Here is a 25,606-nt window from a genome sequence, read left to right on the forward strand (position 1 = left end):
TTTTAAACAATTAAAAATAACGCCGTTAGAATGACCTTACAATATAATAAATTTCTCTATTTTCAAAGCCATCGCCACTTGTTTAGATATTCAGTATTCCTAGTGTGTAATAAAATGAAAAATGTTTATTTATGAGGCTGAGCTGAGACTCTGGTGCCCCTCTACCACTCAACTTCATGTTGGATACAAGAAACGTTCCACGACGAAACACAAACAAAATATTAACGTATTTTACTTATAATAAATCTTGTTATGTATTTTCTATTGAAATATTTTATTCGTTATGAAGCATTTATTATTCGTATTTCTATATATTCAGGGTGATACGATATACATTTTGAAAGAATTGACCAATTCAATCCATCAACAGATTAGCTGAAATTAAAATACTTAAACATAGGAATAAACATTGGCGTAAACTGGTTTAAGGCATTTTCGATGTCGTAATAGAGTTTGCACTGTTGTTCTGATCAAGAAAGTATATACACATGTTTGTCAGAAAAATCTACATCAGTCAAAAAGCGTCTACTTCCTGCCTTGAAATCTACTTCCAGTTTAAGGTATTTTCGATGTCGTAGCTTTTGCACTGTTGTTCTGATCAAGAAAGTATATACACATGTTTGTCAGAAAAATCTACATCAGTCAAAAAGCGTCTACTTCCTGCCTTTGAAATCTACTTCCAGTTTAAGGTATTTTCGATGTCGTAGCTTTTGCATTGTTGTCCTGATCGAGAAAATATATAACTCGTGAGTCTGAAATATCCACTCTGGCAAATAATCGACTGCTTCGGTCATTGTAAATTACTTCTGGTCTGTGGTATTCTTTGGAGCGTAATGCTGTTACGTTTTGGTCCCGATCAAGAAAATGTGTACATACATAACTCTGGTCAAAAAGCGTATACTTACATTTAAAATAATCTCCTTTCAGTGAGTGTTATATACGTATACTTCCGGTTTATGCAATTTCTTATCTTAGTCTGTCGAGAGCATAATACACATATGTGTCAAATTTCACCTTTTTACGGCAGCTTGTTAAAGAAATGGATTTTCTACGGCTTGCCACCCCATTTAAACCCCTATGCATGGTTGATCTTCGCAACAAATTAATATTTTATTTGTCTGTTTGTACACGTGTGTGTCAAATTTCATCGTTTTTTAGACGTAAGGGAGTTAAAAATAAAATTTAATTCTTCTAGGGGTTGCAAGGCCATTTAAACACCTGTGGATGTTTGTCTTTAAGTAATTTATTTTGATTTCCTATCAAATCACAAGGCACGTGTATCTCAAATTTCATAACTTTAGGGCATTGGGAAGTTGCAAAACAAAAAATATAGTTCTCCTAAGGGTTGCATCTCTTTTTAACGCCTATGGGTGGTTTATTCATGAAAAATAGTTTGTCTGTTGAGAGCATAAAACGCGAGTGTGTCAAATGTAATTTGTATAAGACATCTTTTTGTTGAGAAACTAAATTTAGTTATTCTAGTTGTTGCAATCCTATAAATGTTTTATCTTTATGAACATTTTTTAGTTTTTCTATTTCATTCTGGAGACATACGTGAGTTTAATTCCTGCGTTTTCGGAAAGTTGGAGAATTAGTGATGAATGAGTGAGGGCTTTGCTTTTTATATGTAGAGATAACATATGCTCGTTATAGTGAGAGAAACATTTTATTTTTAGCGTAAATGTTAATTTTTATCTCATGGCAACCTTTTAATATCCATGCACTTATAAGTGAATATTGAAAAAACCTTTTATAACTACAAGATCCTTATGTACGATTCCAACAATCTGATGTGTGTCAAAATGCTCTTTAAAATACACAATCTTACCACCGTCACTGTCCGGAGTTGATGGATAGCATAGTCTCAGTGTGCATCTCACGTTGTGTGCCCTGTTCAACATTGTAGAGGTAGCAAGGCGTTTGAAGTAACAATTTCGGCCATTATAGAAATCGAGTTAACGGACAAATTCTGATTATAAGTATATACATTTTTTAAGAGTAAAAGTTTTTTTAACGGAACAAGTTTTTTATGTAAACATGTAATTTCCTTAAGCCACACATCCTTTTAAAACGTTTAATTTAGTTCAATAAAATTTAATTTTAGAATGTCTTTTCCAAAAGTCATATTTCAACAAAGATTTACTTAATTATTTGTCGCAATTCATAAACAGCGTGTACAAAATCATATCTTTATCTACAACTTATACGTCTTCGGTGTTGTTACAAAATTATGTCAAATTAAAATATACTTCAACCAAAAACTGATTTTAATTATTAGTAGCTTTTGTTAAATTTCAGTTTCGTTTTTATTTTTAGGTCACAAATCGTTTTGGATATATTGCTTGAAAGTTTAATAAAACATGTTATAATTCCACTTAGTTTAGATTCTAGCCATCTTGAATTAGCCCCACGAAAAATGGTTCATAGTGAAGATATGAACTTTTTACACAATGTAAATTTAAATTGACCGAAGAAATTGACATTTAGTATGTAGCATATTTAGTTTTCTTAGTAAATTTCATTTTAAATGATGTCAATTTCTTAAATTATAATTTATATAGTTAGTGTAAAAATGTGTATACCGTTAACATAATTTCCCTTTGGACTAGTGGACTAGTGGGACATAATTGCCCACAATTGATATTTTAATCCTTCAGCCATTCCATTGTGACGGACGGGACAAGCAGAGAGATAAATTTCCTTATAGTTATCTATAACAAAAGTTATCATGCATTAAAACCTTCTGCAGTTTTTCAGCATATCTTAAGCATTTTTTAAACTCACTTAAAAAAAAAATACTTTGAAATATAAATGAGTTACAGCATTTTTTAAAGCGTGTGACGGACGGGACGTAATTTGGACACTACAGAAACTACACTAACTTTTACTACATTTTTCTGTGAATTGTACAATAATTATTTTTTTTTAATAATAGTATAACGTTTTGTAAAGTTGTTTTTTCTGGTAATCATGTGGCTTTATATTCCATTTTAAAACTCTGTGTTACAACAAAAAAATTCAAATTTAGCAGTTGATGTGTGACGGACGGGACGTGACGGACGGGACAAAAGGTTACTTGTGTATAAAAACAACAAACAGTTACTTAATTACACTTTTTTATTCATGAACACTTTTACTCAACTATTTAACTTAAATTTACTTACAACTAGAACCTGTTATAATTGAAATTAAATATTTACAAGGGTTTTTCATCTTACAGCTCGATTGACTTTGCAAACTTATAATAAATACTATTTCTCAATTCTTTTACTTCTGGCCCCTCAAAAACTCCTTGTATTTCTGAAACAGACACTATGTATGTTTTAGAAGAGTCTATTTCAAATAGTTGGTCCTTGGTTTTAGTCTTCTGCACTAATCTCATGAACAAGACCTCCACGTTGTTGTCTTCTTCTACGCACCCCTGGGTTATAGCCAAATACTTATGAGCTCTCTTCTGTTTACCTTCACTTACAAGTTCTACTAATATGTACTGTCCAGCTTCTATTTCATCTTTTTTTAAAGGTTTTAGGTCTTAAATATGAGTCCTCATCTTCAGAACTATATACATCTAAATATTGGACCTTTTTATTTTCAGTGAGAAAGTCAGAATCTAAGGAATCTTCATCAGAAAGTTTTTCATTAATTGACTCATCATGACTGTTCCAAGACTCTGAGAGTTGAAGCTCTGATTTCACAGTATTTCCGGCTACAATACTTCCTGGGTAAAGTGTTGATGCCCGTAAATAATGCATTGATTGGACTTTAGGAATAGGTCTGACAGCTGCCCCATCGAGACTCCAATAACTCTTGACACTCTTCAATATCTTTAACATCAACATACATCACTTTGATTTTGTTTGCCTCACACTGTTTTTGACAACACTCAAAAAACTCTTCAGCAGACGTAACTGTTGTGCGCCTGGATTTGACTTGTTCCCACACCATCCTTTTCACAGTGCCACCTACACCGTCCACTGCCCCCTTCCCATGAGAAGTGGCAAAGAAACACCATTCTCCAGTTACTTGGTAGTCCTTGTCCAGAAATGTCAGATTGGATAATGTATAACGATTTTTAAACTGGCCAGCACAGCCGTCTGAGAAAATCGCTACTTCCTCAATTTTGAACTGTTGTTTTAGATCACTTATTATTATTTTTTTAAGAAAATACCAAATTGAAAACTTGTCATGTGTAAGGTTATTGCTAATCAAAGCATAACATTGTTTCCATTGGGAAACCCATGCTACAACACCTGTAAAAATGGTTTACAAGAGTGTTACTCCAGTGTGCACTCTGTATTTCGTCTTGTGCAATACAACTGTAGTTTTCAGCAAAGTCTATCTGTAAGACAGCTTCACCTTGTGTTGCATTTTTGTTTTTGTACTCAAAATACTCACTCTGTACGTTTTTTATGTAGCAATGCACTTTGAACTTTCCTAACATATTTTGTACCATTTCCATTGCTTCTCCAATAGTAGTCTCTACATATGTTATAACTGGTCGTTTATTTACCTCTCCCCACTGCTTCCAAGAAATTTTGAGCCTCTAAATCTATATTCAAACTAAACTTAGTCAAGAAATTTGTATCTTTGCATTTGTTGCAAGACTCGGTCATACAGGCTTCACTTGTTATGTTACAACATATGGCGGCCAACAGTTTCTTTACCTGTAGGTGGAAAACCTACAACAGCTTTAGACAATGATTCAGTAAGGAAATTAAAATTTGCATGTAGTTTGCAAACACATACATTATGTGGCATTTCTGAGCTCAAGCGTATATGAATTGGTCTTAGAGAATAAAATTTACTTTTTTGATACCAATACCAGGATTTTCCTCAACAAAACAAAGCGTAAGCTTCTTTTTACTGTCATAACCATATGTCGAATTTGCAATTTTTCTTTTTCACCTGAAACTTTGCTTTTGACTGTTTTGTAGTCTCTCTTTCCAGGAGCTTGTCTGCTGACTGTATCACTGCTGTAGAAAGCTATAACTTTTTCTTCAGTTTCCTTAGAACAAAACCGTCTTTTTCTCTACATGTTCTTTAATAATAAAAAAGCGATCACTTTTTGGCAGCTGGAAGTTTTCATAAACTAGTTTTCTTACAACAGCAAGTTTTTTTGAAGGACTTTTTGGTAAAATTTCTTTGCACGAACTACAGCCTTTCCTAGGCTTTGCCTGTTTGAAAAAGTTCCAAGTTCATTATTTTTTTTATCACATACATGTTCTAGCTTTTCTTTTTGTTTTTAAACCTGTATTTTCTTTTTCTTTCAGTTTCCTTGCATCTTTTAAGTTTGAGTTCTTTCTTACCTGCACTTGTAGAACTAATTGTAACTAACTTTTCCTTTTCCTTAGCTCTCGATATTCGCTTTCTCTCTGCATCTTTCTTCAAACTCTTCTCCCAGGCTTCTTTATTCGTCTTCTTTTTTTCTCTGCTTCGTTGTTTTCGTAGTCCCTCGCCTTCTCTCTAGATTTTAAAAGCTCATTTGTCTCCATTTCCATAGATATCTGAAATCAACAAAAACTCGTGTAGTTTTTAGAGTAAATAAATATTACAAGAATCACAATGTTTAGTTGACTGCAATATCGCAACAAGATGTCGCAAATATTCCATGACATTTTTTTGTAAGCCCATGTGCAAGGGCATTATCTGACTCTAAAACCCTTTTATTAACATTAATGTTTAATATTTTGACATTTGGTGTGGGATCTTGTAGTTAATCAGCTCTTTTAGAAATTTTTTTTAATCAGTCAAATTAATCAGCACAATGTTAATTAAATGCTACAAATAATATTTCACTGCATAAAACAGTCTCAAAGCCTAATCAGTACTACAACTACAGTTCTAATTAAAACTAGGTGTAGGTATAACTTACAATCTACAAATAGTAGGGTGTCATAATATTTTGAAATTGGGAGAAATAAACTATTTTACATAAAATTAAAAAATAAGAATTAGCCTAGATTCATCTCACAATGGCCTAGATAGGCCTAGTAACTTGTACATTCAAAAAGTAACATTAGTTAATAAATTTAAGTATTAACAACGAATTTAGGGCATGGGGTATAGAGATATTGCTAAAAAGTGTGACGGACGGGACAATTTTCAAAATTCAATAAAAACTAGAAACAGAACTAGAAAAATCTAAAAAACTTTGAGGTTAGGCCGGGGTGCTTCAGTGAATAGAAGATTTGTTATTGAATCACACATTTTATTTTTAATAACTTGTAAAAATAAACTTACTTACCTTTATTGTGACGGACGGGACACTCAATCTCTTCTTCAAAACAAGTAAAAAAATCCATTACTATAAACGATAAAATGAGAATGAAAACTATATTTCTGAAATGTGCAGAAGAGCTGGTTTCCCTCCAAATAGTCAGCAGACTGAAATTGTGTCATATGGTTAGTGATTTTTTTGACTTTATTTCACCAATATCATCACCCTGTAGCAACCACAGAGTAACACCAAGTTTAACCACGGTAAAAACATGTTTAATTTTATTTGATAATGAAAAAATGATTAGGTGTTGTTCAAATACTATTTTTATTTATTGTTAACTTAATTTAAATGTTGAAAAAAATTATTTTAGTTTTTAACACTTATGTCTCTGTATTTGTGGAATGGCTGCCTTATAATTCGTCGTTAATTGATTGAGCATCTCTTTCTTTATTTTTGTCTTCAAGAATATTATCTTAAAGAACTGACTCTAAATTTGTTTAAAAAATATACCAAACAACGATTGCACCACCGTAAGTCAGCTACACGATAGACTACATTGGGTTTGTGCAGTCGATTATTGGTTGGAAAAATGTTTTTTTTTTTAGTTTTAACTCATAGTCCTTTGCGATAACTTACCTGAAGGCAGAAGAAGTATAAATTTATTTTGATCACTCCACGAGGCATTACATACATTGAAGTGGGAAATTTGTCCAAATACAGGCTTAAGATGAAAATGTGAAATCTTTTACAGAATATAAAGGAGTTATAATTTTAACTAGTGACAATTTTTATTCGTTTATGACTTGATGATAATTTTTTAAACTAAGTATTAATTGAAAAATGCTTGTTTTTAAGAGTTTTCACAAGAAAAATCATTTTTATAAAGGATTTTTCAATTTTTGTGTTATCTCGTATGTACCTACATACTTTAAAAACTCCACATTCTTATCTTTAATCATTATTTTTTAGGATTATTTTCCCTGTATATCTCGAATTATGTTTTAATACAACGCCCTTAGTTACATTTAAAAGCTAATCCGCGCACGTTAGATACACTTGGATACAAAATACACCAAAATGTCTATCTATCTATCTTTTGTTCTTTTACACTGTTTAATTGTTTAACCTTCTGATTAAATTTCATTGGAGTTAACTTTTAATGCCCAATAGTTAGCTCTCAGAATTAGGCTAAACCATAATAAATAAGGAAACTGGCAAGGTTGTGTTAAGAGAGGGAAGTGAATGCCGCCCCTACACGTGTACGTTGTCAGGTAAGCTGTACGCTATCGCTCCTGACCGCGGGAAGTGTCAGGTCCTGAGTATTATAAGCGGCCACGGCAGGTCGGCACCAGACCCGCCATGCCGCGCACTCGCCTATTTGGACGCCCATGGAGCCATTTGGCACCGGAGTCCCCATTGTTATAGGAATAGTTACTTTCTAACCCGTGGTCTTGTCCTATTTGCCGAGCCTGATTCAACAATTCCCCTAATAACTCAAACCTCACCTCGAGCGATGTGACGCACTGGCTGGCGAATCGTGCAGGTTACAAAACGTGAGCTTCATCATATCGCATCAGTACAATTTTATTAAAGTGTGTACGCTTAATGAATGAATTCTTTGATGAACACTCGTAAACTTTGACGAACGCTGGAGAACTTTGATGCACTAACCGGTTGGAATAACCTTCTTGTTGTTTTAAACGGGTTTGTGTTAAATGTCCTTGCATAAATTATTGCATCATGGAAACCAAAACACAATATATACGTTTCAGGCGTTTTAAACAAGTATTCCGTCACTAATGCAGTATTTCCAGACTAACTATAATAATTTAAATTTAACATCTTAATTCTTTTTATCAATTACGAACGCATTTGCCTAAGTCAACTTGTCTTAAGTTTTTACGAATCGAAATATTCGTTAACAGTTTCATGAATGTTCAAAAAGAAAGTAAAATGAAATAATTATCGACCCACGGTAATAATTAGATTGGTAACACGTCTTGTCAACATTAACAGAAATATAAATGGATGCTCAATTAATCGGGATAAAAGAAGTTGGACAGCCGTAGCGAAGTGGCATGAAAGCAAACCATACTGAATCGAACATACAGGCTAATTAGTCGTCCCTGCTGTGGGCCGAGCAAACACAGACTAGACGAGACGAGAGCGTGTGTTGTGTTGTGTTGGTACCGCATCACGTGACCCTTAATAGACAACAGACTAGTGGACGGATATAAACTGGCTTCATCTCTTGTATTTTATAAATTTGTCTACAAAGATATTGGCCTTCTAACATGAGAATGAGATACTGTGTCCGCATATTAACACGACCGTGAGTGCGGCATTATGATTGGTAACTTTTTATCACAGCATTGATTTCATTTTGCCCGATTTAATTTTGTTAAATAGAAAACAAATCCGAAGGCAAAAATTAAACAAGACAATGAATTCCAAATTACATTGCGGCAGTGTTTATTGCAGCAGCGTTCAGTAGCGGTCCTGTCAGTAATGCCTATCCGATGCTTTATATATCGCAATTCAGTGTTCATTGTTCTGATAATGACGTAGACGGAACAAAGCTGGGAGTACATAAAGCGCGTCGCGTCACGACACGAGAGTCGTCACTTGGGGTTTACGACTGGAACAGACTCGAGACCAGGGCTGATGCAGTCTGTCCGTAGTTGAATGATGAATAGTGACTCGAGGGTCGCACTCACGTGTTTATTGTTCTGATAATGACGTAGACGGAACAAAGCTGGGAGTACATAAAGCGCGTCGCGTCACGACACAAGAGTCGTCACTTGGGGTTTACGACTGGAACAGACTCGAGACCAGGGCTGATGCAGTCTGTCCGTAGTTGAATGATGAATAGTGACTCGAGGGTCGCACTCACGTGTTTATTGTTCTGATAATGACGTAGACGGAACAAAGCTGGGAGTACATAAAGCGCGTCGCGTCACGACACAAGAGTCGTCACTTGGGGTTTACGACTGGAACAGACACGAGACCAGGGCTGATGCAGTCTGTCCGAATAGTGACTCGAGGGTCGCACTCACGTGTTTATTGTTCTGATAATGACGTAGACGGAACAAAGCTGGGAGTACATAAAGCGCGTCGCGTCACGGCACGAGAGTCGTCACTTGGGGTTTACGACTGGAACAAACTCGAGAACAAGGCTGATGCAGTCTGTCCGTAGTTGAATGATGAATAGTGACTCGAGGGTCGCACTCACGTGTTTATTGTTCTGATAATGACGTAGACGGAACAAAGCTGGGAGTACATAAAGCGCGTCGCGTCACGACACGAGAGTCGTCACTTGGGGTTTACGACTGGAAACAGACTCGAGACCAGGGCTGATGCAGTCTGTCCGTAGGTTTGAATGATGAATTAGTGACTCGAGGGTCGCACTCACGTGTTTATTGTTCTGATAATGACGTAGACGGAACAAAGCTGGGAGTACATAAAGCGCGTCGCGTCACGACACGAGAGTCGTCACTTGGGGTTTACGACTGGAACAGACTCGAGACCAGGCTTGATGCAGTCTGTCCGTAGTTGAATGATGAATAGTGACTCGAGGGTCGCACTCACGTGTTTATTGTTCTGATAATGACGTAGACGGAACAAAGCTGGGAGTACATAAAGCGCGTCGCGTCACGACACGAGAGTCGTCACTTGGGGTTTACGACTGGAACAGACTCGAGACCAGGGCTGATGCAGTCTGTCCGTAGTTGAATGATGAATAGTGACTCGAGGGTCGCACTCACGTGTTTATTGTTCTGATAATGACGTAGACGGAACAAAGCTGGGAGTACATAAAGCGCGTCGCGTCACGACACAAGAGTCGTCACTTGGGGTTTACGACTGGAACAGACTCGAGACCAAGGCTGATGCAGTCTGTCCGTAGTTGAATGATGAATAGTGACTCGAGGGTCGCACTCACGTGTTTATTGTTCTGATAATGACGTAGACGGAATAACAAAGCTGGGAGTACATAAAGCGCGTCGCGTCACGACACGAGAGTCGTCACTTGGGTTTACGACTGGAACAGACTCGAGACCAGGGCTGATGCAGTCTGTCCGTAGTTGAATGATGAATAGTGACTCGAGGGTCGCACTCAACGGTGTTTATTGTTCTGATAATGACGTAGACGGAACAAAGCTGGGAGTACATAAAGCGCGTCGCGTCACGACACGAGAGTCGTCACTTGGGGTTTACGACTGGAACAGACTCGAGAGACCAGGGCTGATGCAGTCTGTCCGTAGTTGAATGATGAATAGTGACTCGAGGGTCGCACTCACGTGTTTATTGTTCTGATAATGACGTAGACGGAACAAAGCTGGGAGTACATAAAGCGCGTCGCGTCACGACACGAGAGTCGTCACTTGGGGTTTACGACTGGAACAGACTCGAGACCAGGGCTGATGCAGTCTGTCCGTAGTTGAATGATGAATAGTGACTCGAGGGTCGCACTCACGTGTTTATTGTTCTGATAAATGACGTAGACGGAACAAAGCTGGGAGTACATAAAGCGCGTCGCGTCACGACACAAGAGTCGTCACTTGGGGTTTACGACTGGAACAGACTCGAGACCAGGGCTGATGCAGTCTGTCCGTAGGTTTGAATGATGAATAGTGACTCGAGGGTCGCACTCACGTGTTTTATGTTCTGATAATGACGTAGACGGAACAAAGCTGGGAGTACATAAAGCGCGTCGCGTCACGGCACAAGAGTCGTCACTTGGGGTTTACGACTGGAACAGACTCGAGACCAGGGCTGATGCAGTCTGTCCGTAGTTGAATGATGAATAGTGACTCGAGGGTCGCACTCACGTGTTTATTGTTCTGATAATGACGTAGACGGAACAAAAGCTGGGGGAGTACATAAAGCGCGTCGCGTCACGACGCGAGAGTCGTCACTTGGGGTTTACGACTGGAACAGACTCGAGACCAGGGCTGATGCAGTCTGTCGTAGTTGAATGATGAATAGTGACTCGAGGGTCGCACTCACGTGTTATTGTTCTGATAATGACGTAGACGGAACAAAGCTGAGTACATAAAGCGCGTCGCGTCACGGCTCGAGAGTCGTCACTTGGGGTTTATCGACTCGAGACAGGGCTGATGCAGTCTGTCCCAGACTCGAGGGTCGCACTCATGTTATTGACCAGTGCTGGATGCAGTCTGCAGTCCGTAGTTGAATGATGAATAGTGACTCGAGGGTCGCACTCACGTGTTTATTGTTCTGATAATGACGTAGACGGAACAAAGCTGGGAGTACATAAAGCGCGTCGCGTCACGGCACGAGAGTCGTCACTTGGGGTTTACGACTGGAACAGACTCGAGACCAGGGCTGATGCAGTCTGTCCGTAGTTGAATGATGAATAGTGACTCGAGGGTCGCACTCACGTGTTTATTGTTCTGATAATGACGTAGACGGAACAAAGCTGGGAGTACATAAAGCGCGTCGCGTCACGACACGAGAGTCGTCACTTGGGGTTTACGACTGGAACAGACTCGAGACCAGGGCTGATGCAGTCTGTCCGTAGTTGAATGATGAATAGTGACTCGAGGGTCGCACTCACGTGTTTATTGTTCTGATAATGACGTAGACGGAACAAAGCTGGGAGTACATAAAGCGCGTCGCGTCACGGCACGAGAGTCGTCACTTGGGGTTTACGACTGGAACAGACTCAAGACCAGGGCTGATGCAGTCTGTCCGTAGTTGAATGATGAATAGTGACTCGAGGGTCGCACTCACGTGTTTATTGCCTAATCGGCTCTAAATCACTGGCTTCGTAGTCGTGCGCGAGTTTCGGTTTATCGTCGAAGGTCAAGATTAACTGGCACTATGTAACCAACCTACTCATTTACAGCACACGATATTTTACCATCGTGTTTATGTATTCATTAGTGCTTCTAATGAAGCGAAGTTATTTAAATTAGTTCTAACAGCTTTTCCTCGTTCTATGTTTGCTATCATTACGATAAACCGATTGACATTAGGATGGTTTTACTCCTTACAACTCGTATATTGTAATTTGCCTATAACGTGTGTTATCGCTCTGTCATCACGATTAATCTTATCTATTTATTGAAAGCTTTAATGTGAAGCTTCGTGCAGGCTCAATACTGGCCCTCCAAATGTTAGAATCATTATCATTTTAGTTTAGTATAGATACCACAGAAAATGCACCCTGTGATAAGTACAGAACACTATACTTGTATGGGTATCATAGTGTAGGCATTATAGCATATGCTTCTGCATTCTAAGTTAAATAAGGTTAGTAGTATACTTGACCCTGCTCAAAGAAGGTTGCTGGTGTTTTTCTTTGCTCAAAAATTTAAATTTGTAAAACAATTTAAGTTTATGTATGTTATATTTCCATATAAAACTACCTTTATGCTTATTACACAAAATGAATATAAAGAGTAATGAATGCTCGTTTTTTACTGGAAAGTCCGTTCTACATCTATTACGTCTTTGTCCTGAATATTCAAAATAACTGTCGTATTCCACATTTATTGAGAGACATAAAGCCATACTCCTCGTATACAGCGCACAGAAGACAGATGGTGTGAATTCCCCGGCCAGAATGTTTTCACGTTTACCCCGACAGTTCATCAATCTGAGGCCAGGACCCTATTATGTGTCCCCACCACTGACGGGATATAAAGTAGCTTTCTACAACATGTCATTTATATACGACATTTTCTTCGGTTTCGTCGTTTTATTAGTAATATTTTCTGTATTTCTATTAGTACTGTTTTGTTCAAATCGTTTCATGAAGGTTTCCTGAGATTGTCTGGAACTTTTATCCTCTCACGTCACGGTTTGTTATTTCACAATGTTTGCGTTTACATATTCATACTTTAGGGACAATATTGCTGTCGTTGTCATAGTACTATTACATTTGTCAATTGAATACAATTAGTTATATGTCCACATCCTTCAGCGACGCCCGATGTCTGAAAAGCTTATAGTTGTGATAAGGGAACTCTTCAACCGTTATTACGGATGAGACAGGTCCTCCCTACAGTCGTGTTGTCTGTCTGTCTGTCTGTCCGTCTGTGCAATAAGTCTTGATAGAAAGGTCTTAGTGATTTGAAACTAGTACAAAGGCTCCTTTCGTCCAAGGAAGGGTTAATTTTTATGAAGTATGTGTTACAGTCACTTCGGATAACTGAAAATAGGTCGGTTTAGCAAGTTCGATATTTGTATCGAACACTCCCACAGTCACTTTGGATAACTGAAAAATCCGGTCGGTTAAGCAAGTTTGATATTTGTATTGAACGCTTCCACAGTCACTTCGGATAAGTGAAAATAGGTCGGTTAAGCAAGTTTGATATTTGTATTGAACGCTTCCACAGTCACTTCGGATAAGTGAAAATAGGTCGGTTAAGCAAGTTTGATATTTGTATTGAACGCTTCCACATTCACTTCGGATAAGTGAAAATAGGTAGGTTAAGCAAGTTTGATATTTGTATTGAACGCTTCCACAGTCACTTCGGATAAGTGAAAAAAGGTCGGTTAAGCAAGTTTGATATTTGTATTGAACGCTTCCACAGTCACTTCGGATAAGTGAAAATAGGTCGGTTAAGCAAGTTTGATATTTGTATTGAACGCTTCCACAGTCACTTCGGATAAGTGAAAATAGGTCGGTTAAGCAAGTTTTACATTTGTATTGAACGCTTCCACAGTCACTTGGGATAAGTGAAAATAGGTCGGTTTAGCAAGTTCGATATTTGTATCTAACGCTTCGTGAGGCCCTGTGTTGCGACAGTGCGGGTGTACTAAGTACTAGTCCGATCACGCTCAGCTCGACCCTGGCGTGTCCCGTCCGGGGTCACTTTCTACCCGCTGCTGCTCTTCCACATATCAAAGACCCTCTCTCTATATATGTGTAGCCACTCAGTACTCGCCTTGACTTTGTAATAACTATACTATTTCGTAGAAGTTAATTGCAGATTGGTGACACAAAACCATCATTTGTTGCAGACTTTTAGAGAATACGAGGGCACGTGTCTTCTGGTAGATAAATGCAATATTATTTGAAAATCCAAAGGTACTACTCGTGTTCTTTGCTAAAAAAAAAAAAAAACTATAAATTTGTGTTAAAAGGATTTACAGACAAAGTTAAAATTCTTACTGGGAGTAGGTAACGACAAGGATTAGTAGGTTTAATATGGGAAGTAAGTTCAGAATAACTGATAATCCAGTAACTTTGTTAGTGGATAGTGTAGCGCCGGAGGGTTTCACTGTGGCCGCATAGATCCGAATTTAGAATAAAATATGTTGCCACTAATCAGCCATTCTAAAGTGTATTGTAATGTGTGTCATGTTCGTCTGTAAATAGACATTGATGTTGAAATCCGTATGAATCTTAAACGGATCTTTAAAACGCATTATTTCCTTATACATGATACAATATATCTTGTACTCAGTTTTATACAAACAGTGTTTGGTAATATTAGAGGAAGTGCTAAACAAGCGATCGATGTCGTCAGAGAAATGGGGAAAATAAGGACGAGTATGTGTGTGACGTCAGGGCCGAGTGGCTCTATCTGGCGGCGATATCCAAAACTACGTCAGTGGAATCGATAATCGGAAAATGAGTGCCCATTGCCAGAGTCCTGCCTGTGTACACATCCTCTGACGCACAGTGCATTTATCTCATCCGGACGGTTGCCACGTGATGAGAGTCAAGAACTGTAATAGCCATAAACAAATGTCTTTACATTTCAATCAGTGACAACAGAATGTATGTAATAAAACGTCAACTCTGATATGCATGTAGACTAATCATATGAAGTATCAGTAAAATCAATACTGCCAGATAGGTAAACTATAAAACGTATTTCGTCCACACCGAGGTACGACATTAGTTGGAACTTGTGATTGTATTTACTTGTTCGCTCGTTTAATTCACGAACTATTTAATTATGTGTATAACTCATTTTAGAGCTCGTTTGGACTATACATCGAGGGGTAAACTTCAACTTGACCTTGTCACAGATTATTATTATTTTCAAACATAAAGGATCTGCTAGATTGTAAACAAAGATAGGGGACATACGACGACAGCGAGTGGGGACAGACTGGCGAAGCTAGTGTCTGTTAAACGTTAGGTTCTTTAATTAAGATGGCTTCAGCCTACACACAAATTAGGTCAAAGGCGTTGTTTCGTTGTGGGCGTTTCAAATGCTGCCAAAGGCTTTCAGGCAAATATAATTGAGTGGACAAGAAATACAGGATTATAAGCGATAAAGGCATGATTTATGCTAAAAAGCATTTCAATCAACATTTTTTCGTGGGTTCGTGGATCATTTAAACTGTGATTTATTTGTTTGTGGGATTTTCATCGGAACACGACATATTATAAATTTAAAAGAATGAATGATCAGCGTTGAAAAATTGTTTGAGTAAACTCATTGACAAATGAAATTTGAAATATTTATTTACGGGGAATCTGTTGATTTACTTCCTTTGTACAGGCATAAAGACGGGCCTTTACAACTCTTAAGTAATGTGTTATAGTTGTTAAAACAATAAAGCGCGTTTTAATCAGTATTTCGGAATGTACATAAACCCAGTACTAAATTCGCGCTGGCTTGCCCATGTAACTGATCTCTGATAGAATGTTTACTAAAGTAAACTTATGCTAATGTAAACCAATATAAAGTAACCCAGTACTAAATTCACGCTGGCTTGCCCATGTAACTGATCTCTGGTAGAATGTTTACTAAAGTAAACTTATGCTAATGTAAACCAATATAAAGTAACCCAGTACTAAATTCGCGCTGGCTTGCCCATGTAACTGATCTCTGGTAGAATTTTTACTAAAGTAAACTTATGCTAATGTAAACCAATATAAAGTAATCAAGCAGATATTAAATTAGTTAGTGGATTCTATAACCAATCAGCTGATATTAGGTTGGTTAGTGGATTTTATAATCAATCGGTTGATAGCAAGTCGGTAAGTGGATTATATAACCAATCAGCTGGTATTAGGTTGGTTAGTGGATTTTATAATCAATCGATTGATAGCAAGTCGGTAAGTGGATTCTATAACCAATCAGCTGATATTAGGTTGGTTAGTGGATTTTATAATCAATCGGTTGATAGCAAGTCGGTAAGTGGATTATATAACCAATCAGCTGATATTAGGTTGGTTAGTGGATTTTATAATCAATCGGTTGATAGCAAGTCGGTAAGTGGATTATATAACCAATCTGTTGATATTAAGTTGTTTCGTGGATCTTATAATCAATCGGTTGATAGCAAGTCGCTTTATATCAATTCGGTGAGTGGATTCTACAGCCAACCAGCTCATATTAAGTTGGTTAGTGGATTTAGAAAACTTCCTGAGCATCACATTTATTTTAGTAATCTTTTTTTTAACTAACTGAATGAGCGTTAGAGAAGCCTATTATTCAAGGGCTGAAGATTTTCATACTCATATGTCTGTCTTTCTAATCGTACGATATTTCGAAAACGAACTGTAATGTGACCTGAAATTTTGCATGAAACTACTGACTTCGATGATGGTGTATAACACTCTATGTGGTTTGGCTGAGCGTAAGTGAACATTTTTACATTGGTGTTATGGGTAACTATGATGGTAATGAGAAAATCGCAGGTGTGTCTCCCTCGGTGAAGAAATGACATTCGTTTAAATTGGAGGGCTGTGGACACGGAGACAGAGACAGGCAGTATCAGATTTTCCTACCAACCAGCGGCAAAGGATGTGAGTAAGGGAGTGTCAGTCACGGGAAAAGTTGAACCTTATGATTGTCCTGGTATTATTCATGATTACATACACTTTGTTGTCATCAAAATTGTTTTGTTGATGGTAGGAGTGCATATTGGATTTTTAAAATTATATATATATATATATATATATATATATATATATATATATATATATATATATTATCACATTTTTTTGTTAAATGTAAACATATATCACCATGTCATTTAACAAATATTATTTTGTATACATTAACCTTGTCATTATACAAAATGCATTAGGAGAAAATCTGGCCTATGGTGAGTGATAATCATTTTATGATAAATCATGAAACCACATAATATGGTATAATGTATATCCCATGTATAATTTAAACCCATCATTCTTCTGTGTAAGTGGTTGGTTGGCATCGCAGTATTCAGAAGACAGTAATTTGTAATAAAAATTGTAACTGAATGTACAATACTTATATCAAAGTAAAATAATTGAATTGAATTGAATAAATCTAATGATAATAATTGAATAAATATGATCTAAGTAATTCAAGTTTAGTTTTTCTAAACTACTAAGTACATAATTATTTTGGTATATTTCAAAAATTTAATTAGCTTATAGTAGCGCAGCTCGTGACAATATTTACATTGCATTTCCGCGATTTTGTACTTGCGGTAATGCAATCACGGTGAACTCCTTCGAAAGATCTGCGACAAATCCCGCACACCGTGGCAGGTTCTGAAATGCGCTGTGTTGGTTGCAGGCACTTGTATGGTACCAATTGAATAAGATCTATGATATTTAGGATACCGACTCATTTACGCAATTTGAGGTGAAAGCTGCTTAAATAGAATGAGTGATTGAGTCTCAAGATGGACGGATTACCTGATTCCCTGCGAGTCTGGTGGTAATTTTATTCCACCTTTTGAAGTTCATATCCCTGCTTGCTGATTCCTGGTAACTAGTTCGCTATGCAACTTAGGTATGAGGTCCGAACACAAAGAAATACGTTCACTAAAACGGGCAGAATAAAACAGTTCCCTATAAACCTTTCCAATCCAAACTAGTTGCTCTGAGCTAGAGCCGGTTTTAGCACTATTATCGCCCTGGGCGAGATTTCTTCGACGCCCCCTAACTGCAATTCAATTACATACGAAAAAAGGCCGGCGGCGCCCCTGGGCGGTCGCCCAACCGCGCCCTACCCTAACGCCGCTCCTGCTCTGAGCCAGCTATACTGACGACCATTTTGATTGCAATTCCGTACGAATATTTAATCTTCTGAAACTGTTACATCTTTATTCTCAGTCACATAATTGTAAGATATTTTATTTCAAATGTATTACTTTTAGTGTTCTCAATATTTTAATTGATTGCTTATAAAATATTATATTTCACTTTTTTGTATTTCATCTTTTAAATATTCAGAAAGTATATTCGTTAGAATAGAAAATAAAAGCGTTTGGATGCGTATTAGTCGTATGTTTAGGTTGAGACTGGTTTCCCATAATTATACGATCAAACATTTACATGTTCTTATAGGGTACATCTCAGGGTTGATTGACTACAGCCAGCTCCTAACTGATACACTAATACTACCATGAATTATGTAAGATAAAAACCAATGTTAAGCTTCAAATTTACAATATTGTAATATTTATTACACTTATTGTTGACTGCAGAGATTTTGCAAGATGCCTCGGTTTAAAATTATACTATCTGCGTCCTTTATATTGAATTTTGGAGATTTGTAAGATTTTAACGGTTTCAAGTTTGACAGTTTTGAATTCAAACCAGTAGTTGGTTTTTAATATCCTGCTATAACGTTGAGAAATTGAACAGTATAAATGGAATTTAAAAATGACAAATAAACTAAACTCAATCAGTAAATAATGGTATATTTGCCCACACCTAATCTTGCAGTATTATATATGAACTATCACACTGTTAATGGTTGATACGGCTTTATGTTCTGTAGAGGTATAATTTATCGTTTATAAAAATAGGACTAGGGTAACATTCTCATCTTATCTTATCTCCTAATGCCTCTTGTAACCAGAATGGATTGCGATGCTGTCCCGATGGCAAGAAAAGGAAAACACCCCGTGATGGAATTCCTATCTCGTAACAGACAAGAATTCTTGTGAATCTGATCACAAATGCCTGATAGAGCAATCTAATGTTAGACAATATACAAACCTGTAGACAAGTAAGCGGGCTCGTGTCAGCTGACAATGTATACCCAAAATATATAATTGAGTAGCGATGGTCTCAGGCTTGTGGTACAATAATAATTAAGACAATCTGTTTAACATTTTTATTGTAGGGATTGCAGGATGAAGCCAACGTCTGTGTGTATGGTTGAAATAGCACTGTACAACGCTTATAACAAACCAAATTTTCAACAAATGTTAAAATGAAGACAACAGATAATTTTACAAGGCCGTTTTCCATATTTTAAATAAATATATCAAAACGTTTATATCCTTCTTTACTCGTATTGATTTGAATTGGTGTAAACAACAGCAGTCAACAGAAAGTGTGCAGAGGTTTAAATTCAATATCGGATGGTGTAACGAATGATTTATTACACCAATTTGTTGGGCAATATTGGTAGATCGGGAACACACCAGCTGATACTTTTAAATCTAATAGGTTTTGACGGGTGCAGTACAGAGATATATTAAATCCCAACTCATCAATTCCTGGAAAAGTATCTGGTAGAGGGATTGAATTGTTTGGATTTTCAATCAGAATGAGATAAAGGAAGAGCAGTGACGGTGGGGTGGGGGGGATGGTGGAGGCGGAATTGAGTGGTACTGTGACTGAGATGTGTGCGCCGCGTCGTGCCATACCGACTGTAACTGTGCAAGTCATTTATTACCAGCGCCAGCACAATAGCTGATACTGTGAGTTATTGTACAGGTGCGCAGCTTCTGCTGCTGCTGTTGCAAAGCTGCCTGCTAGTCACAGTAATTGTTACCATTTACCCCCTTTGTCTGTCCCTATCTGTTGTTTTTGATCAAGGAAACACTACTAAACCCTTTCAATTCTTACTCTTACAGTACAACTAGTCAATTTATAGTCCAATAACAAATTCCTATCTAACCATATACACTGTCATTTAAGTATTTTTTAGCTAGGTTTTAGTAGGTTTTAACCATTTTTTAGGTAGCTATGAAATAGAAAACTTCTATTTCCCTTCATGTGGCAAAGATGGGGTGACTATAAAAACAGTATCTTACTTCACAACAATGAAACCTTATATTATCACAAAGTGAAACCTCAGATTATTTCAAATGTTGTGTAGAAACAATAGCTTATGTAGTAATTTATTTGGACTTGTGGCCCAGCTAATGATAAATGCAGAATGTGTGGGGCAGTTCATAATACCACCAGTAGACAACATATCCAACAAAATCTTGTCTAGAAGTAAATCAGTGCAAAGAGGTTAAATGTTTTGCAACATAATCATTTTGTATTTGTTGAATATCTTGGTGGTTAGAGTCAGCTATAGTGAAACGGCCTAATAATCAATAGAAATATAACAACAATCTAAAAAGCATTTGGATGGTACTAATTATGTCTTTAAACTGAGTCATCTTTTAAACAACCAACAACCCAAGATTTTAGGCTCAACAATGTTCCTATTGGACTAGTACTGTTCGTTAAAGAAATGTGTTTTGATACACAAAATGAAGAATCAGAGTATTGAAGTTGAGAACATTATTGAAATTGTATGTATGTGTACAATGATAAACAGCATACAATTCTCTTTTGTACAAGAAATTGTCCACTGTTGAAGGGAGTTTAATAACAGAGTTTAAATTGTTTCCCTTCTCACACCTTAAAAATATACAATATTTTTTTATCTAGTTTTAGAAATACCTTTCAAATAAGTCTTCTAATTTTCTTGTTTGAATAAACTCTATGTATAACATTAATGTATCGGAGTACATTAAAATAACAAATGTTATTACTTTAAAGACTTTAAGTGTAAACAAACAAATATTTCAGCAGTTCTCGCCATTTTCAACATCTTAATACATCTCAGTACCAGTGGGATAGCCATTTTAAAATAATAGTCCTAAAGATATTATTCCAGTATTTAAATTATGCCCAAACAAAGTTCCATCCCAATTGGTTTTCCATTGTGTGCATGATGAAAGGATAAACATGTATGCTTAATATACATTCAAATATCAGTACTTTCACATTATTGGGACTATTATAGCTAATTTCTATATTGTTTTAGTTGTTCAATTCTGACTTGGAAAGTTCCTTTGAAATAATCTTGGTGATCTCCGTAAGGTAGAGTTAGCCACATCGCCCTACAATGTGCCTGGACCTTCCAGCAGAATCTTCTTGCCCCAGGCTGTTACGTCAAGAATGCTTGAAGATTTTATATTATATAGGATATAATATTATATATATATATATAATATATTATATAGGATATTATATAGGATATAATTTAGAAAATTGGTTTGTAAATGAGGTCATCATATCAATGTTGTGTTGTAGATTCTCTTAAACTGTTCCCAAAGAGATAAATGGTTGGTCTGTTTGGAGGATAACCATCGATAAGTATGTCAAATCAAATGTATTTGACATATGTCCAGAAAATGTTAAACATTTGGGAATTTTAATGTTACAAATTTTTTGGGAGAACACAATTAATCTGGATTGTACACGATTTTAATTATTTGGTGAATAATAAACATACATTGTACTGACTTTTACAAAAATGTAAATTTACAATTGTAGTAGTGATAAACCTCTAACCAATGTCTAATAACAACACTAGAGTTTAACATGATTAAAATAACAATATAACTGTAATATTTGAACTCAAGATTTAACTGAAAATCAACTGAAATTTGAAAGAAACGAGGGGTTTTTTTTTATTTGAATAGCATCATACAAGTTGTGGTAATCTATGATCTCAGAGCTTATATTAATAGTACGAGTATTGATATGAATGAAATCACTAATCTTTTTGTGGATCCAATTTGTTTCACTCTTATCTCCTAATCAAGGAACAATGTCATCAAATATCTAGACCCAACTTCTGCTCTTCTACTCTATGCTGTAAAGTTATGAAGTAAAGATTACTAAGTTCTGGTGTTCTATTGCAGAAATGGGGTGTTTTGGTAGCAAAGACAAGCTGTCCAAGGAGGACATGGACTTCCTCAAATCCCACACGAGATACGACGAGGCCACCATCAAAGAGTGGTACAAGGGTTTTAAGGTAGGATAATACTATTTAGTGCTTCATACAGTAGAATACTAGAATAATAGTATACATGTCATATAATTCATTATGAGTTTTATTACATTATTTCCCTTCTGTTATATAACATAGGCTCTGTTATGTGTAAAAAGCAACATCAGAAAACCAAGGGATTTTTGTCTTTGACTCATAGATCACTACTGTGGAAGTATTATCATGTTTGGAAAGATGGGGTTTTTCTAATAACTGGTCTTATTTTATTTAGATATGGGGATGACAAAGAAAAATATAAACTATGCTAAATATCCTATTTTGATAGTTAAATCTCTATACACAATGTAGTTGAGGTGATTACTTTCGATAAAAAGATAAAACTCCATACAAAGCAGCTCGCCAAACCCTAGGATGAAGTTGACCTTAGATTTGATTATGCAGCTAGTAAAATTTTATTAAGTGCTAACATCTTCACTAGTCAAGTCTAGACTAACCCACTAACCCACATACCTTTCTATCAAGAGTTATCGCACATACAAGCAGTCATACATTGACATACATACAGGAGTCCCTTGTCAAATCTTTTGACACCGAAATCAATAGCGCTCTTGCTTGGACCAAGAGGAACCTACAGTACTCTCAGATAAAAAGTACAGATATCCAAGTTTTAACGCTAATCACAATTATGAGAGTAACATTTTCATCAACATAATCACTGGGAGTTATTGTTTGTATTATTTGCTTTAAATGTTTAAACACAGAAAAAAAACAAGCCAAATTTTAATGTAACTTTCGTTACTGTAGCGTTACTGGTTAGTTTGTGGTTAACATTGAAACTCGGGTATCTACATTTTTTGATCTAAAATTATGTAGAAGTTTCATGTCTCTAGGACTTTTTGTAATTAACAGTTTATTAAGAAACTTCACACATACGGGTAACAGCACGATTTCAAGAATGCCTTATCGGAATACAGTATTATCTGTTCAGCACATATTCAGGCACATATCAACGGTAATCAAAGCACATTCCACCCAAAGAAATGTATTTTACATTCCCATATTATTCTTGCGATTATTGTTTTATTTGGCCACACAAAGATATATAGACAACACTTTTAAGTTACAAAAAGACCACTTAAGAAAATGCTAAACTTAAATACCCAAGAAATTGTTTGTTTTAACATCTGAAAAGTTTATATTTCACGTAATCACGTACAAAAACTTTAGTTTCATTAATTGCACACCCCCATTCTTCTCTTCACTGCTGCTTATTTAGGGCTATGCATTAACATGGATTTAAAAAGAAATTATTAGTATTATTTATTTATAATCTAATTAAAGATTGCATAGTTCATCTTCAGAAACTTTCTTTTGTAAGAAACATAACAAACATTAATTACTTTTTGATAATACTGATATTACGAGGATTCTGATAAGTTATTAGTGTTAATGTTATAATTTTAAAGATGTAAGAATTTGTTACCACAGTGCGCAGGGTGTCTGTTTACCAGGAAAAGTCAGGGATTTTTTTAATATCAGAAAGTTAGGAATTTTGTGAATTATACTTCGGGAATTATCGTATTTAAAAAATCGGATTTGGTACAATCTGAAATTATTTCTCTTTGAGAAATTTATTTCTGAAGACTCCAGACATTTAAGTGAATTTCCTAGAAATCCAACGTTTCTATATAGCAATTTTAGATTGTTTCCTTGTGTGATTTATAAGAACGTATTCTTGTATTTTAATTAGTTTTTTATGACTGACTTTTGACAAAAATAACATTTTAAAATATCCAATCTTAACTAACTAAAAATATTGTTTTTTTTACTATTAATAGGTTATATGGCACATTATTCTTTTGGTATGGAAAAGTCAGAGAATCTCAACAAGCCACCCTGTTAAGACACCTTGTGTGGTGAGTCTAGTATGTTGTAATGATCAAGAAATAGGCAGATCAGGCATGAGCATTGGTGATGGGAAATATCACTGTGTATACACATCAGTATGGTTCAAACCAATGCATTGCAGTACTGTTTGCCATTTATTCATCGAGGAATAATTAATAACTGTTTAAACTGACAATATATTCTTGGATGCCATTTATTCATCGAGGAATAATTAATAACTGTTTAAACTGACAATATATTCTTGGATGCGATACTTCTTAAGAGTTTTTGTTCAGATTGGTTTAATTGACTGTGAATCTAATGAAGAAATGAGAAATAGAATTACATTCTCACATTAACAGTTCGTCCTTCATAAGATTTGTAGAAATTATATTAAAATATTCCCCAATCAAACTCTGTTAGCTGAAATGCCAATATGTCCAGATATCTTAGACAAGGTTTTACCCAAATCGTGATGAGTGTTGAAGGTTGTCTCACTCGGGTGTCAGCACACAGCATACCAGGTGATCAATATCTCTGTTTCATGTGGTTAATTAAATATAAAACCTCTCATGAAGGGAACTAACTCCGCTCTGCTCTCTGCTGTTGATTCCGTTACTTCTTTACCACAGAGAATAAACTCGTTTGTATCCGCTTGCTGCTTTTATATCCTGTTCCATGTTTTACAAAAAGCACTTCTTCCACAAACCAGCTGTTGGTTTTAGGTATTATAAAACACATGGAATCTATTTGAACACATTTATTTTTACAATATGGTTATGTTCTCTATCAGTTGTAAAGTTGGTCTAGTTTTTAATTCAATAAAGAATTCAAAACTTCCACTATTCACACAAATAGCACTGAGTTAGTCAATAAATAAAAAAAAGTCATATAATTTGCCATATAGGTGGTTTTCTTTAAAATCCACATTTTTTAAGCATATTTTTGCTCTCTACAGTATACAGTGGTACTCTGTGTACATAGTTGATAAATTTAGAAGTTATATATTTTGAATCATCTTATATTAATAGTTTATATTGTGAAATAGTTAAGAACATATGTTATAATTACTAAAAGACAGCATTATTGGACTTACAAGGTTTTTTTATATGGCTTGATTACAATTATGTTCCTTAGTGTGTAATAAGTTAAAAAAAATGTTATATTTTTTACAATATAATAAACCATCTGTTCAATCTTTTTGCTACGTTATTGTATACCACTCAAAAGGTTGTACATTCACCATCTATGAAAAATACTAAATATCAATAAACGTATAAGATTTAAGTTGGAAACAACCTAAGAATTCTAAAACGCTTTTCAGTTTTTTTCTCTGTAATGGCTATCAGCTAAGATATAGCCGTACCCTTTTAAAATTTTCAGTAGCTACAATCCACCATCTTAAAACCTGAGATGCCAAATAATTGTAGACGCACAAGTTGTTTTACATTGCCTACAGATTTTAGAAAATGCAAGTGATATCAGACAACCTGCGAAACAGCTGAGATAAAAATTGTGTACAAATTAGAATTAACAT

General features: G+C 35.8%; 2 protein-coding genes across 3 annotated transcripts in view; both read left to right on the forward strand.

Moving 5' to 3' along the window:
- LOC124361195 (neurocalcin homolog) overlaps positions 1-25,606 on the forward strand; it is a 210,550-nt gene that overhangs the window by 130,603 nt on the left and 54,341 nt on the right. The window lies entirely within an intron of this gene.
- LOC124361181 (neuronal calcium sensor 2) overlaps positions 1-25,606 on the forward strand; it is a 192,042-nt gene that overhangs the window by 130,405 nt on the left and 36,031 nt on the right. For both annotated transcript variants that reach the window (XM_046815222.1, XM_046815229.1), the window contains one exon: positions 22,094-22,206. In XM_046815222.1, the coding sequence (XP_046671178.1) occupies positions 22,094-22,206 (113 nt within the window). The remainder of the gene's footprint in view (positions 1-22,093; positions 22,207-25,606) is intronic.

Source organism: Homalodisca vitripennis, chromosome 1, assembly GCF_021130785.1.
Source record: "Homalodisca vitripennis isolate AUS2020 chromosome 1, UT_GWSS_2.1, whole genome shotgun sequence".
NCBI lineage: Eukaryota > Metazoa > Arthropoda > Insecta > Hemiptera > Cicadellidae > Homalodisca > Homalodisca vitripennis.